This window comes from Lissotriton vulgaris, chromosome 11, assembly GCF_964263255.1.
Source record: "Lissotriton vulgaris chromosome 11, aLisVul1.2, whole genome shotgun sequence".
NCBI lineage: Eukaryota > Metazoa > Chordata > Amphibia > Caudata > Salamandridae > Lissotriton > Lissotriton vulgaris.
Genome location: NC_141699.1, coordinates 980,455,053 through 980,472,077, shown reverse-complemented (window position 1 = coordinate 980,472,077; position 17,025 = coordinate 980,455,053). Strand labels below are relative to the sequence as shown.

At 50.9% G+C, this 17,025-nt stretch overlaps 1 protein-coding gene across 2 annotated transcripts in view; it reads left to right on the top strand.

The window, feature by feature from the left end:
* SMC4 (structural maintenance of chromosomes 4) overlaps nucleotides 1–17,025 on the top strand; it is a 512,503-nt gene that overhangs the window by 63,597 nt on the left and 431,881 nt on the right. For both annotated transcript variants that reach the window (XM_086944206.1, XM_086944207.1), the window contains exon 7: nucleotides 5,441–5,568. In XM_086944206.1, coding sequence (XP_086800332.1) covers nucleotides 5,441–5,568 — 128 coding nt within the window. The remainder of the gene's footprint in view (nucleotides 1–5,440; nucleotides 5,569–17,025) is intronic.

Sequence of the window (17,025 nt, the reverse complement as noted above, 5' to 3'; positions counted from 1 at the left end):
GACTATACAGTGACGTCCTTCATAGGGGCACGCACCTGTGAATGTTGGTAGAAAGGTCCAGAACATGCAGAAATAAGGGCAGACCCTCTTGACCCGTAACACACTCACTCCATACCTTTAAAAAGGAATCTCTTAAACTCCTCTCTCAGCCACAGGTGCCCCCCACAAGGATAGTCACACCCCACCAAATAGCGTCATGATACTGCCCACAACAGAAGCCCTTGTTCCCTTACATGTGTGAATTGCCTGAGGCGGCAACTGCCTCATTCGTCATTCCTTTCCTCTGGGCAGTCGATTCGCAGTCATCTCTTGGCTCACGCTGCTTGTGCTCTCTCCAGATCACAGCTAATCCGCCTTCCAGCTTGGACGCATGCCTCCAGGGCCACTACTTGTGCTTCCATACGGCCTCTTCTTCTCTCCTCGATGCAGTCCCTCTGGCTGTTCTCCCATGCCAACTGGATCACTCCCAGCACACTCTTGAAGTCCTCTTCCGATATCCTGTTGCTGTTCTCGCCCTCCTCTGCTGTGCACAGCTTATGCCTCTTCAGCTCGCCTATAAGACGGCATCAAGCCTAGAGGGGGGTGTCTTGCAGAACAACTAGTACGGTAGTTTAGCGGCCAGTAATGCCCCTGGGTTCTTCACCAGAGGCAAATCTGATTGGATTTCCGACATCCCTGCAACAGTTCCTTTCGGCCTTTCTATGTTTACCTGATTAACCATCTCTTTTCATGTCACCTGTTGTGATGAGTAACTTGAAAGGGCTGATAAACATGTCCCAGCCAACACTATGTGGTGCTGCATTGGGACCTTAATTTGGTACTCCCTTACTTTTTGAACCCATGCACAGATGTCCTCTTTGTCTCTACTGTCAAGACTGCTTTTCTCATTCCTACAACGTTAGCGAGCCAGCGAGTGAGGCAACTCTTGGTTTTGTCAGTAGTTCCACCATATAAATCTTTCTTCCTGGACAAATTGTCCTGTGGACAAATAGAAAAGGCATTCTTATCCAAGGTCACACCCTTGCCCCACAGGGGAATTAATCACATTAATGACCTTTTTATCACTGCCTCTTCCCTCCAAGGAAGAACTACTCCACCGCCTTGACCCGAAGAGGTCGTTTAGCTTCTCCGTAGCCTGCACCCAATACTACTGGCAGGATTATCAACTTCCCGCCAGCCTCTCTGGGGCTAAGAAAGGCAAAGTGGTGCTAAGGACCATCTCTAGATGCATTGTTATTTATCAAGGTCTGTTATGGCTAGCCAAGAAACAGCAGCCTGAAAGCTTGTGCACTCACTTCACCAAAGTGAAGGATGCTGGCACGCAGTGCTGGACTGCAACATGGGTGTCTCTTTATACGTACAAAAGCATTACTGCCTAATTAACTAGTCCATGTCCTGCAGGTTTTCCTGGTCTGAGCCATTACAGACTGCTGACCTGCTTTTGTATCTATTCACATGGTGAGGAATCTGTGGATAGAAGTCTTTATCAGAAGAACAAGTTACTTGCCTGCGGCAACACATTTGTAGTTAGAAAGTCTCTAACAGAAGATTCCTCATTAACCCTCTGTCCTCCCCATTCTGTTCAATAATAAGATGCCACAGCAAAAGATCAGTGAACTCAGATTTCCATAACTCTGCATCAAACATCGCAGCCAATGATCAGAAAAAAGGCACCGTTTACAGAGGTGGCAAATATATAGGGGCCCGACATCCTATCAGGAGTGGAACGGATCTTACTCAAAACTGTAGAACGCCACTGGTTAATGGGTCAGTGAATTGCTGAAAAGTTTCTGGATTTAGCTTGCTATCTGGGGAAACTCGCAAGTTGAGGAATCTCTGGATAGCGAGTCTCTACCAGAAAAGGCGTTACTGAAGGTAAGTAACTTGTATGTTAGGATTGCTACACCTTTCCTATCGCACTTATGTGGACATTTGAGACTAAATATCCAAAAAATGAAAGTATAAAAATGTGGTGCCTAACAGTAACCTGAATGCCTACCTGGGAGAAAGTGACTTAATTCGGTCACGTCTCATATGCTTGCTTAGGTCCAGTTCAATGTGAGTAAACAGGAAGCCGATAAGCCCCTAATGCCACCTTTTTGATTTTACAGAGCTTTGTTACTCCGGATTGAGTGAGGTCAGAGTGTATGTAGTAGCACATAAGTGGATGTAATTGTAGTGAAATTCCAAGAAGCTCTATTCGAAACAATGGTGATGTTATTTTTAAGTAAAACCTATCTCCTTAAAGTGGGAGTTCAATGAAGAGAAATATTAAATGATAATGCGGATACAAGATGGGTCTCATTAATGAACACAGTGCCAGTCACTAAGGTTGGGAAGTGGCCCTTCACCATTGAGCCCAAGCTGAGGGCTCATAAGTGTTAAAATGAAGATGGCAAACAGAGCATAGGAAATCTCTATATTCAGGCTACATCAAAATATAACAGTGACAACTCCAAGTACAACTGCTCTCTGTTTGAAGAAATTCCACCCCTCTAATTCTTTAAAAAAAAAACCTTATGACGCAATATAGAACAAACGCAGCATAACACCTTTTCCGTAACATCGTTTAATATGCACGAACAGCACATAAGACAATAACAGAGAATTAAAAAAATGAAATAATTTACAAGGTATCGGTTGAACAGGTAATAAACAAATAGCGTCTCAGTTCACATAATTGTTCAATTTGTCAGCACATCTTACTAGTTTCTCTTTTGGATCATCTACCTTTGATCTTATGTATTTATGTTTAACACAAACCATCATCATCATAAGTATCGACGTTCACCACATGCTCAAAATTCTACCACTGTCCAAAAAACAAACCGCTTTTCAGCACAATCATTCTGTCTCTCCTTCACCTGAATATCAGAACTGTATTCTAAACATAGTTGTAGGAAAGTGCATTTTTAGCATGGTTGCCCCCTAACTTTTTGCCAGTGTGCCCTGGGTACCATCCGGTCAGATTGACAGGGCCTATTTTCTTTCCCTAAATTGTACCAGTGTTTTTACAATTTGCACAACTCTGGCCTACCTTTAAGCCCCTTGTAGAGGATACCTATGGTACCAAGGGCATGATAGCAGGGAAAGGCCTCAGAGGACTGCAGCATGCATGTATTATGCCACCCTCAGAGACCTCTTGCCACAAACCTGCAGCCTGCGTGTTGTGCAGCTAAAAGTGAAGTCGAAATGGTGTACACATACGTGTGTGCCACGCCTGCCCAGCACGAGACCTTGGTAAGTCACCCTTCAGGCAGGGTGCCCCATACCTCATGTGATGAACTATCTGCCTGAGCAGATTAATCAATAATATGTAACGTCATTCTTAGCTATTATAAGTACCCAGTAAAGTCATCCTGAGTATATGGTCTAGGAACTGGTCATTACGATGTTTCCTAGCACCATAATGGCTTAAGAATCCTGGGATGTTTGGTATCAAACATTTCAGAATAATAAACCTGCACTGATTCCAGTGTCAGATTTATTATTCCATGCACTCCGGGGTCCCTTCTATAGGGGACCCCTAAACCAAACCAACAACTTGTGGGTTCCTGATTGGTGAGCACCAGCCTGTCACCACAAGAAGACACGTTTCTGGACCCCTGGTGTGGGAACCTTCGCTCCCTGGGTCCAGAAACAGTCTTTCGTGGGTGGATGTGTTGAGGTCAGGAAGAGCCATCTGTGGCAGGGGAGCTTCAAAGGCTTGGCCGCTTTTTCAAAGCAACCCCCAACCTCGCTTGCTATCAGGAGCAGGCCTCCTTCCTCACCCCCATTTTTGGTGGGAAGACTAGCGGTAAAACCAGAACTGAATATCTCTGTTGGGTAACATTGGCAGCCTGATACTGTGTAAACACCCAACACCCCACCGCCTCTGGCTGTGGTGGTGGTGGTGTGGTTTTTGGTGCTGCCTTAAGCCCCTCTTTGTACTTACCTTAAGTCCTGAAGAGAGTCCTCAAAGGCTGCTTTACCTTCTCCTGAACAGCCTCCAACCGAAGTACCCCCAGTCTCTGTAGTCTAGAATTGGCATTTCTGCACCCGGCTGCCCTAGTACCGTTGGTAGTGCACCTCAAGTGCTGAATTGAACCTTGGTTTTACCCTCCAAAACTTGGTTATCAAAACAGTTTACTTACCTGCAAGCTTAACACTACTTTTTCCTCCATATGATTGCATGTGTTTTTTTCTCTGAAAATTGTTTAAATTGTTGACCCTGTCTTGTACTGCAACAAAGTAAATCCGAATCTTCATACGAGTGAACCTGCTTAGTTATTTTCTGATTTCAGACATTTTGCCAGATCAGTTTCAGAAGCCTATTAGCAGATGTTTTTCAGCCCTCTTCAAAAGAGTAGGATGTTTCAAAATGTAAAAGCTCCTTGCCAAGGAAAAATGCCTCTTTTTCTTCCAGCTCCGATTGGTTTAACAGATTTTTGTAGGGTGGAGGCTGTACTAACAAGAATTGAATATGGGCTTTCCCTAAACCATGCAGTTGCTCTGAATTTTTTTTTTCCATAGGGAAAAAAGTCTATATCATACTTGGATGTTTTGCATTATTACACTTGCTCCTCTGTACCTAATGTATGGGTGCTTGAATGGGCGTTGAGCACACAAAAGTAAATTTTCCTTCATCACGCTGTGTAATGTAACTGCCAATGAAACAGTCTTTTAAGCCTTGGTGAACCCTCTGGGTAGTTAACTGCTGTTGTGTATTTTTTGCTGTCTATGCTACTGGTTTAGATGAGCTGTATGTAATTACCCATTGATAAGGGTATGTGCGCTGCTGTCACCGCCCTCGTTTTCCTGGTTTCCTCTACTAAGGACCACAATATACATGTTGTTGCACTTGATACATTTTTCACTTTGCAAACAACAAATTGTATCTTTGTCAATTCTGTTTACCATATTCTTAGACTTTAGGAGCGAGGTGCACAATTGTGGGCTGCTGTGAAATTCCCCGGGGTGCACTGTTAAGGTTTTCTTTTGTTTGCTCTGTTGTCTATTGCGATTTTAACAGCATTTAACGTCCTGATTGGACACCGAAGTTGCCATCTGTGCCACATAAGCAAAGCATCCCAAGGGTCCTCAGTGGGATGGCTGATGTCATAGACCAGATCATAGGCTGCAAATCAGATAAACCGTGGGCAGTTATCTGCTTGTTTGGGTATGGATGAGCTTTTTTAATTTTGTTTTTAGCGTTGCTTTGGTTATGAATGTCAAGTTATAGTTATGAGAGCCTTCACACTCCTAATAACACGTATAGCAAGGTTAGTGTTGATGCAAAGTTTAATAAATAAGAGTATAATTAACTGTTGGATTTGTGCATTTCCTCTAACTGTATCAGTGAATATCTTGTCATTTAAGCCCATATCGAGATGTGTTGAGAGAACTGCAAATCTTTAACACTTCCTTATGTTAACAAAGTTACTTAACCCATTTTTTTCAGTTAAATAGGGTTAAAATGGTGGAAAAAGAAAAGGATGCATTGGAAGGAGAAAAAAATAAAGCTATTGAATTTCTCACTTTGGAAAATGACATTTTCAAGAAGAAGAATCACATTTGTCAGTATTATATGTAAGTTGTGGACTCCTTGCTAAATATTTGGATAGTAGACTCCCAACTATTGTGCTTGAATGGGGAGAGGATGTTGTTTACAGCCTGAGCTCCTAACTCTGGAACTGGGGAATCCGATTAGAGTTTCTGCGTCTGTTGAGCATCCTGTGATTCTGGGCAAATCACTTAACATCCCCTTGCCTTAAAAAATGAATTTGATCTTGTTCAATATAACTGGTGCTCATGTAAAGGGCTCCAATGCTTTCAAGTTGAGTTAGTAGTGTGTAAACCTGGGAAAAAAGTGTAAAATATGTAGTCCTGTTTAACATGATGCTGGAGCCTTTTGTTCTATTTGGAATAACTATCCTTTTGTGTCCCCATTAGCCAGATTCACCACTTGTTGTTTCCCCTTTATAAATAACCAGGTGGCCTGTGAATTGGATTGTGCGTTGTCGGTCCAATAACAAATTATTTTTCCCTTCTTGCTATTCAGTGCCTTTGTCTTAAGCATGTTCAATTATTCATTCTTACTCACAGGTTTCCAACGTCTTCCGTATTCGGAGGCCTCTGAAGGGGCAATTCTACCTGTAGCATCCTGTATATGTTGATTCTGTGATCTGAAAGAGACACGTTAGTGATCGATTCCTTACCTTAGAATATCCCCAGGCGTTAGACTGATCCGGAAAGTTTTTGCTTAGCAGTACCCCTGCACGTCAGTAGGTGGCGTCCTGTGGCTCCGCTTCCGTCACTGGCATCTTAAGCGCCGAGATGTCACGAAGAGTACTTGGGTGCCACCCATGCGAGCTGACGTCCGTTCTTTCTTTTTCCATGCCAGCAAGCGCACATCCGGATAGAGCACGTACCTTCGTCATTTTTTGACTACTATTTTGAGACTTTTGTCTCCTTTTTTTTCTCCTGGTGCACGCAAGGATGCCTGGCTTTAAGTCCTTTGGGGCCTGCCGCCGTAATAGGTCGGTGGTGGACCCTCACGATGCTTGCCTCAACTGCCTGGAGACTGATCACGACTCCTGGGACTGTCGAGCCCTGGCACTGCTGCTCCGGATCTAGGGGCCGTTCCCGGGGTCGATCACAGGACCGGAGCCGTCGCTCCTCAGGCTCCAAGTCTTAGCCTTCGGATTCCGGTAAGCGACATTATAAAAAGGTCGAAAAAGCGTGTTTGCTCTCAGACGTCCCCCCGTCTTACCTCTGATGCGGACGAGGGGGTCTGGGGGTTCTGCTCCTCTGGAGCCTGGGAGTACCTACCTGCCCTACCCGGGTCCGTCTGCGACTCCCGAACAGGTGCAAGAGTTTCTTGCTGCCATTGACCGCCTTTTTAGGCCTTGGGCTCCCACCGGAGCGCCTTCGGGCCCCGCGGCCCTGGGTCCAGATCCTGTCGGCCCGTCAGCTCCACCAGCGGATCCAGCCTCTGCGCCACAGGATCCTACGCCGTTAGCTCCTGCCCTGGCACCACGAGGTGCAGCTATGCCGGCGCCGCACTGGGTGCTCCACCCTTGCCCCGGTTCCAGGACCATTTTGTTCCTACCTGGGATCTGCATTGGGGAGGCAGTGCTGGTCCGGCCCTGGCCGGCGGCGTTCTTGGCGCTGTTTCTGACAGTTTGTCCCTTCTCCGGCCCTGCTGCCGTGACCGGCCCCTCCTGTGCCTGACGCAGAGGAGGACTGGGAAGGATCAGAGGACCCCCTTGCCTGGCAGTGTGACTCAAGCAGGATTGGGTGGACTACCTGGAAGACGCCAGCGACCTCGGTTGTCTCTTCTGACCCGGGTTTTGCCTCTCCCCTGCCTACGATGGAGGAGGGTGCTTCCTATACGATGGTGCTCCGTCGGGCTGCTGAGGCCCTCAACCTCCTCACTGAGGTGCTCCAGACGGAATTTGTCAGAGCCGTTGCTTCCCTTCAATGACGCTCTTACCGAAATCCTCTTGGGCACTTGGTCGCGGCCAGCCATGGGGGCTCCTGTGAATATAAACGCCGGCGCCTTGCGACCTTGCCTTTCTGACCACCCGTCCCACGCCTGGGAGTCTGGTCATCCAGGCCTCGACGTCGCAGAGGGCCTTTCCCACGGCTCCACCGGATAAGGACTCCAAGAAACTAGAACAGTTTGGTGAGCGCTTGTTCTCTTCGGCCAGCTTGGGGCTGCGGTCAGTGAGCACCGCCTGCTTGTTGGGCCGCTACTCTCATGCAGTGTGGGATACAGTTGCTCAAGTATTGCTTCGGTGTCCTGAGGATGTCCAGGCTGTCCTTTCTCATGCAATTGCTGAAGGTAAGGATGCGGCTAAGTTCGCCATTCGGTGTGGTTTGGACACCACAGACTCTTTGGGCAGTGCGATTTCGACAACGGTGGCATTGTGGCGCATTGCCTGGTTGCGCTCCACCTGGGTCTCGCCAGATGACCAGAGTTCGCTCATGGAAATGCCTTTTGATGGCACCCGCCTGCTTGGCGATAAGGCTGACTGTGCCCTCGAGCGTTTTAACGACTCGCAGGCCACGGCCAAGTCCTTGGGTCTTTCTGCAAAGAACCCGACCAGTCCTGGGTTTCGTTCCTTTCGTGGCCATGGCAGAGGCACCCATGCACGATCCTTCAACAAGCCTGTGCAGAATCAGTCCCAGCGCGGCCGTGGTCGCGGCTTCCGCAGGGGTGGTTCTGGGAATCGGCGTGCGGGTCAGCCCACCTCCATCCCTGCTGCTCCTACTTCCAAACCTTCCTAGTCTGAGCTTCGTGGGGCACTCCACGCTGGTGGGTGGCAGGATCCGCCACCACCTCCCCCACTGGCACATCATTATATCGGACAAGTGGGTACTGCAGAGAATCCGCAAGGGTTACTCCCTCTCCTTTCAGTCCTCCCCTCCGACCATGCCACCTTGGTGCCACTGCATGTCGAGGGATCATTTGTTTCTTCCCCAACAGGAAGTTACAGTCCTCTTGGCCAAGGGGGCCATCAAGTGCGTTCCTGGGCAAGAAGTGGGGAGTGGTTGTTCCCACTACTTTCTGGTCCCAAAGAAGGACCAGGGGGGCCTGCGCCCCATCCTGGACCTCTGGCACGTGAATCGCTTCCTCCGGAATGAGCAATTCAAAATGCTGACTCTGGCTCAGGTATTGGCTGCTCTCGACCCTGGAGACTGGATGGTAGCGTTGGACTTGCAGGACGCTTATTTTCACATCCCGTCCTGCCGGCCCACTGGCGTTACCTGCGGTTCATGGTGGGCTAGGAGCATTTCCAGTTTGCTGTGCTCCCCTTCAGTCTTACCAGTGCCCCTAGGGTGTACACAAATGTGATGGCGGTGGACGCAGCTCACCTGCGCAGGACAGGGGTGTCAGTCTCCCCCTACCTAGATGACTGGTTGTTGAAGGCGGGGTAGCCCCAGGCAATTGTTAACCACCTTCAGGCTACGGCTGACCTCCTGCAGTTGCTGGGGTTATCGATCAACGTGCCTAGGTCGCACCTGAGCCCCTCTCAGTATCTCCCTTACATCGGAGTGGTTCTGGATTCGACGCTGTTTCGGGTTTATCCTCCCGGGCAGCGAGTCTGGGATATTCAAGCTATGATTCTGATCTTTCTGCCTCTATCCCAGGTTTCAGTCTGGATGACCCTCCGGCTCCTGGGTCGGATGGCCTCCTGCATCCTGCTGGTGACACATGCCAGATGGCGTATGCGGACTCTGCAGTGGGACCTAAAGTTCCAGTGGGCGCAGCATCAGGGCAACCTGTCCGATCATGTCCAGATCTTGGAGGGCACTGCACAACAGTTGCAGTGGTGGCTCACGAATCTCAATTGGGTCCGTGGCAGAACCCTGTCCCTTTCCCAAATGGAGCACCCAGTAGTGACTGATGTGTCTCTCATGGGATGGGAGGCCACTTGGGAGATGCGGAGATTAGAGGCCTCTGGTCTCCGGTGGAGTCCCGGGTCCATATCCACCTTCTGGAGCTGTGGGTGATCCGACTTGCACTGAAGGCATTCCTTCCCTCTGTCCGGGGTAGTGTGGTGCAGGTGTTCACGGACAACACCACAGCCATGTGGTATTACAACAAACAGGGCGGGATGGGGTCCTGGACCCTATGTTAGGAGGCTCTGCGCCTTTGGACATGGCTGGAACATTAAGGCATTACCTTGGTGGTTCAGCACCTTGCAGGTTCTCTGAACGTCGGGGCAGACTAACTCAGCCGCCGGTGCCTGATGGATCACGAATGGCGTCTGAACTTAAACGTGGCGCAAGGTTTTTTTCTCCAGTGGGGAGAGCCTTGGTTAGATCTATTCGCCACCGAAGAGAACGCGCAATGTCATCAATTCAGCACGTTGGAATTTCCAAGGCGGCACTTTTCGTCGAGAGTGGAGTTGCGGACTGTTGTAAGTCTTTCCGCCTATACCACTACTGCCCAGAGTGCTGAAGATCAGGCGCGTCTGGGCCCAAGTCATCCTTGTGGCTCCGGATTGGGCACAAAGATACTGGTATCCCGAGCTACTCAGCATGGCGATCGATCCCCCGATCCGACTGCCTCTTCGGGCGAATCTTCTGTCGCAGCAGCAGAAGATGGTCCTCTACCCGAAATTGTCCAGTCTCCACCTCCATGCGTGGAGATTGAGCGGCGACGCCTTTCGATCTTCCTCCCAAAGTCTGTGATGTCATTCTAGCAGCTAGGCATCCCTCCACTAAAACGGTATACGCCTGCAGGTGGAACAAATTTGTGGCATGGTGCACAGCAAAGGCTGCGGGTCCCCTTTCTGCCCCTCTGTCTGAGGTCCTTCTGTTCCTTCTATCTTTGGCCCAGCAGGGCTCTGCTCTAGGCACTATCAAAGGTTATCTTTCGGCAATCTCCGCCTTCCTACGGCTTCCAGATCAGCCTGCTCTTTTTAAGTCCCCGGTAATTAAGGAATTACGCATACGTTTCCACCCGTGCCTTTCATAATGCATCGGTGGGACTCAAATCTTGTCTTGACCTTTCTGATGTGCGCTCCTTTTGAGCCCCTTCATAACTGTCCCTTAGGCCTTCTCACTCTATAGACTGCTTTCCTGGTAGCTATCACCTCTGCCAGAAGAGTGAGTGAGCTCCATGCTCTTTCTTCCAAACCTCCTTTTCTTTCTGTTCATCCGGACAAGGTCTTTCTAAGGACCAGTCCTTCCTTCCTACCAAAGGTTGTCACGCCCTTCCATATCGGGCAGATCATCACTTTGCCCACCTTCTTACTGCCTCCGCATCCCTCAAGGGAGGAGAGGCTCCACCGTCTGAACCCAAATTGGGCACTCTCATTCTATCTGCAGCATACACAGCCGTTCCGGGTGGATGACCAGCTCTTTGTTGGATACGTGGGCGCCAAAACATTTCAGGCTGTGCACAAGTGGATCATCTCCCGGTGGGGGGTTCTGTGCATTAAAGCATGTTACTCCTTGGCTAAGAAGGAGCCTCCTGTGAGGCTCTGTACCCATTCCACCAGGGCAAGTGCAGCCACTACTGCCTTGGGACGCAGCGTTGACATCTGTCAGGCAGCTACGTGGGCCTTGCTGCACATGTTTGCCAAGCACTACTGCCTTGACAGTCCAGTACGGAGGTACGGATTATTTGACCGTTCCGTGACATTCTGGTGTAATTTGGTCCACAGACCCTCCTCAGGGGTTGGTTTTGCTGGGGTATGTATTCTAAGGTAAGGAATCTATCACGAACGTGTCATTCAGATGCACAAGTTACTACTTGTGTAACAATATATCTGTAAGAGAAATTAGTTAGTGATGGAGTCCTTGCTGCCCCACCCATCCTCCCCGTTCGGCGAACTGATTGCTAGGGTTAAGGTCATCCCTTTTAGGACCCTAGTTTTATGCACCAATGGTCAGTATCTTGCATGGCTCTGCATTCCTGGTGCAGAAAGTAGTGTACAGAACTGACGTCCGTGAGCAAGGGTGGCGCCCAAGTACTCTCCGTGATGTCATCTCGGCGCTTAAGACGCCAGTGACGGACGCGAAGCCGCAGGACGCCACCTGCTGATGCGCCGGGTTACTGCTAAGCAAAAACTTTCCGATCCAATCTGACGCCTGGGGATATTCTAAGGTTAGGAATGTTATCACTAACTAATGTCTTACAGATATATCGTTACTTAAGTACACTGCTTCTCCCTTCTTGTTTCCCCTGAAGTGTGCTTTCATTGCTTGAATTTTTTGGCTCTGACTGATATGAAAAGCTTGTTACAATGAAGGGAGAGAAAATAATTCTCCAAAATATGTAGTCCGTTTAACCCCTTAGCTGCTGAGGCTTTTCTACCCCCAGTGCTGAGCCCTTGTTTGCGATTTGGTGCACTGATGTACTTTGCGCTTAGACCTCCTTGACATTTTTACAGATTAAGTTTGTTAGATTTGCCATCCTTGGTGTGGTATTCTAGCCCCCCAGCAAAAAGTCACCCCTACTGTTTATCTGAGTTTATATGATCCGTGGTCAGCGTCAGATACTTGGGCTCACAGTACCAAAACCCACAGCCAGGTAGCAAGCCTACTACACCGTCCGCCTAATGAACTCCATCCATTCAGGTTCGCCAACCGACCCCTGTCCCCACCACATCTTCAACAAAGCAGACTCCATCGCACCCCATCTCCGTGATGTCATCAACTGCTCCTTCAACTCCGCTACCTTCCCAGACACCGCCCGCGTTGCTCCGCAGGAGCCACGGGCGTCGCGGCCTGCTTCATACCAGACGTCCCTGGGTAGCACGCGGCGCCGGAGAAGATAGAGGCCTTCCTCATTGCCATGAGGTCGCTCACTCCTCCGTGGGGCTCCACGGCGCCTTCGGGCTCTGCGGCCCTGACTGGGAGTCCCAGTGGGTTGGGTGCTTCGGCCCGGACGCCGCCTGTGACTTCGGTCCCCGTGCAGCAGGATCCGGGTCGCTGCCGCTCTATCTCGCCGGCGCCGATCCCCAGGGTGTCGCCCAAGCCGTCCCCGATCCTTCCCTCGATTAGAGTCCGGCGCCGTTTCCGCCGCCACTAGGAGATTTCTACTTTTATGACCCGGCCCCATCCTTTGGTCCTGAGTCTCAGGAGATGGGTGGTGAGGGAGATTGGGAGGGGTCCGAAGACCCTCTGGCACGTGAGTGCTGGTCTTATCAGGACTAGACAGGTGAGCTAGGGGAACGCCAGTGGTCCGGACACCTCGCCAGACACTAATTTTGTATCCCCTCCTACCTCCTACCATGGCTATAGAGGAGGGGGCTCCGTATATTGTGGTGTTTACGCGGGCAGCCAAGGCCTTGGGCTTGAAGCTCCCCGTCGTGGCCGTGAGGAATCACCTCCTCACTGAGGTCCTTAAACCGCAGGCAAGCTCGGCCGAGCCTCTGCTGCCGTTTAATGAGGCCTTGTCTGACGTTCTTCTGGGCACTTGGTCCAGGCACGCTACAGGTCAGCCTGTAGATAGGAACGTGGCCAGACGCCACCGCCCGGCTCCGGGTGACCCTGCTTTCCTGTCCACCCACCCCACCCCCGAGAGCCTGGTCACCAGGCCTCTAACTCCCAGACTGCACCCCCGACTGCTCCCCCCGATTGGGAATCCAAGAGGTATGAGCAGTACGGTAAGAAAGTATTCTCCTCCCTGAGTTTGGGATTGCGGTCAGTCAAAACCGCATGCCTCTTTGGCCGCTACACCCACTCTCTGTGGGACACGGTCGCGGACGTGCTGCCACAATGTCCGGAGGAGGTCCGGACTAAACTCACCCAAGCCCTTGTGGAGGGTCGAGATGCGGCACAGTACTCCATCTGGTGTGGGCTGGATACCACGGACTCACTGGGCAGAGCGATGGCAACGACGGTGGCGACGAATCGCCACGCCTGGTTGAGGTCGGCCAACTTTTTGCTGATGTCCGAAACACTCTTATGGACATGCCGTTTGATGGCTGTCTCCTCTTTGGCGACAAGGCAGACCATGCGCTTGAGCGCTTTTAAGGACTCAGGGCTACGGCCAAGTCCTTGGGCTTCTCGGCCAAGGAAGGGGCGCCCCCACACGTGCAGCCTGCCACGGACCGCAGACTACCATCCAGCGCGGTGGCGTACGTGGCAACTGCCGTTGCGGTGGTCGGGGACAACGGCGCGGCCAGTCCACACCTGCCCCTGCAGCATCCGCCTCAAAGCCTTCCTAGTCTGAGCTTTCAGGCCCATTTGACGCCAGTGGGGGGCAGGGTTCGCCATCACCTCCTCCACTGGCGCGACATCACATTGGACAGGTGGGTGCTGCAAATTGTCCGAAGGGGCTACTCCCTCCCCTTCGAGGCGACCCTTCCAACTGCAATACCACCGCGTGTCTGGGGATCACTTGGCACTTCTCCTGAGAGGAAGTTACGGCCCTCTTGGCCAAGGGGGCCATCGAGCGCGTTCCTGGGCCAGAAGTAGGGTGTCGTTGTTACTCCCACTACTTTCTGGTACCCAAGAAGGGCAAAGGGGGCCTACGCCCTATCTTGGACCTACGGAACGTCAACGGCTTCCTCAGGCAGGAGAAGTTCAAGATGCTGACACTTGCTCAGGTCCTAGCTGCCCTGGACTCTAACAAAAGAGAGGGACCCAAACAATCCAAAGGGGTAGGGTACCGGAAGAGAAACTGTCAAAGTTTCCCCTTTGGGTGAACTTATAAGCTAACCACAATTCGGAACTAAACATACATATATACAGATAATTTCAATACCACAGACTAGAAGCAGCAAATGATAAACACGATAGTCATACAGAAAATGTACATTTTATTTTGGTAGATTAAAAACAATGGTAAAAACAGTACATTGTTACATCCTAAATTAATCAGACAAAATGGGACAATACACAAGGAAAATAATTCCAGTTAAAAAGAGGAAAATACACAGGTTCTGACAGATAGTTGAATCCTACTCCAAGTTGTATGTTAAGGTTCACAATCAGAGGAGTTTCTTTGTTCAATTACTTAGTGTATCCCCACTTAACAATGCATTGACGCGTAGTCAGTCACCTCCAGACAAAGGCCGACCTGCACCTGCTGGGATTCACCATCAATGTGCCGAAGTCACACCTGTGTCTCTCTGAGAAGCTCCTCTTCATCGGAGCGGTTCTAGACTCAGCGCAGTTTCGGGTTTATCCTCCCAAACAGCGGGTTCTGGATATTCAGGCTCTAATTCCGATCTTTCAGCTGTTATCCCGAGTCTCGGTCAGGTTGGCGCTGCGGCTTCTGGGGCTGATGGCCTCCTGCATCCTTCTGGTGCATCACACCAGGTGGCGGATGCGGGCTCTGCAGTGGGACCTGAAGTTTCAGTGGGCCCAGCTTCAGGGCAACTTGTCCGACCATGTCTTGATCTTGGAGGGCACTGCAAGACAGTTGCAGTGGTGGCTCACGGACTGCGATTGGGTCAGCGGCAGATCCCTCTCCCTACCCCAACTGGAGCACGTAGTTGTGATGGACGCATCCCTCCGGGCTGGGGGGGCCACATGGGAGAGGCGGAGATTAGAGGCCTCTGGTCTCCAGCAGAGTCCCGGCTCCATATCGACCTTCTGGAGCTGCGGGCGATCCGACTTGCACTGAAGGCATTCCTCCCATCTGTCTGGGGGAGTGCAGTGCAGGTGTTCACAGACAACACCACCGCCATGTGGTACTGCAACAAACAGGGCGGGGTGGGGTCGTGGACCCTATGCCAGGAGGCTCTGCGCCTCTGGCAGTGGCTAGAACATCAGGGCATGACCCTGGTGGTTCAACACCTGGCAGGTTCCCTGAACGCCAGGGCGGACAAACTCAGCCGTCGGTACATGATGGATCACGAATGGCGTCTGAACTCGGACGTGGCGCAGGGCCTCTTTCAGCAGTGAGGAGAGCCTTGGTTAGATCTATTCGCCACCGAAGAGAACGTGCAATGTCATCAGTTCTGCGCGTTGGAATTTCCAAGGCGGCACTCGCTCGGTGACGCTTTTTGTCGCGAGTGGAGCTGCGGTCTGTGGTACGCCTTTCAGCCTATACCACTTCTGCCCAGAGTGCTGAAGATCAGGCGCGACCGGCCCAAGTTATCCTTGTGGCTCCGGACTGGGTACAAAGATACTGGTATCCAGAGCTACTCACTATGTCTGCCGCTCCTCCGATTCGTCTGCGTCTTCAGGAGGACCGTCTGTCGCAGCAGCAGGGGACGGTCCTCCACCCGAACCTGTCCAGTCTCCACCTCCATCCTTGGCGATTGAGCGGCGACAGTTGAGGTCATTTGACTTGCCACCTGAAGTCGGTATACGTCTGCAGGTGGAACAAATGTGTGGCATGGTGCACAGCAAAGGCTGTGGATCTCCTCTCTGCACCTCTTTCTTCTTTCTCTTGCCCAGCAGGGCTCTACTCTGGGCACTATCAAGGGTTACCTTTCTGCCCTTTCCGCCTTCGTAAGGCTACCTGATCAGCCTTCTTTATTCAAGTCCCCGATTGTAAATAGGTTCTTGAAGGGCATCACTCATATTTCCCCCCCCCCCCTGTTCCTTTTGTGATGCCCCAGTGGGACTTGAACCTGGTTCTCACTTTTCTGTGTGTGCTCCTTTTGAGCCGCTTCATAACTGTCCTCTCAGTCTTCTGACGCTTAAGACTGCTTTCTTGGTTGCCATCACCTCTGCCAGGAGAGTGAGTGAGCTCCAGACTCTTTCCTCTGAACCTCCTTTCCTCTCTGTCCATCCGGACAAGGTAGTGTTGCGGACAAGACCCTCGTTCCTGCCCAAGGTAGTCACGGCCTTCCACATCGGGCAGTCCATCACCTTGCCCACCTTCTTTCCACCTCCGCCTCCCGCCTCCCTCAAAAGAGTAAGAGAGGCTCCACCGTCTGGACCCAAAACGTGCGCTCTCCTATCTGGATCGCACTCGCCAGTTCCGGGTGGATGATCCACTCTTTGTTTGTTACGTGGGCACTAAGAAAGGTCGGGCGGTGCACAAGCGGACCATCACTCGGTGGGTCGTCTTGTGCATCAAGGTATGCTACTCCTTGGCTAAGAAGGTCTCCTGTTGGGCTGAGGGCCCATTCTACTCGGGCCACAGCGGCTACTACTGCCCTGGGCCGGGGGGTCCCCTTGCAGGACATCTGTCAGGCAGCCACGTGGGCTTTGCTGCACACGTTCGCAAGACACTACTGCCTGGACAGCCAAGTCCGGAAGGATGGCTACTTTGGCCGTTCCGTCCTCCAGGACTTTCTGGTGTGATTATTGGTTCGCAGACCCACCATGGGGTTGGTATTGCTGGGGTATCTATTCTAAGGTAAGGAATCTAATACTAACCTGTTTCTTTCAGATGCACAAGTTATTTACCTTCGGTAACAATAGATCTGTAAGAAACAGTAGTTAGTATTAGATTCCTTACCGATCCACCCATCCTCCCCGTTCTGCGAACCAATATCTAGGGTTAAGGTCATCCCCTTTAAGGGCCCTAGTTTCATGGCACCAGTGTTGGTCTTTATCATGGCTCTGCGTTTCTGGCGCGGAAAAGATATGTATAAGAACTGACGTCAGCGCGCTAGGGCA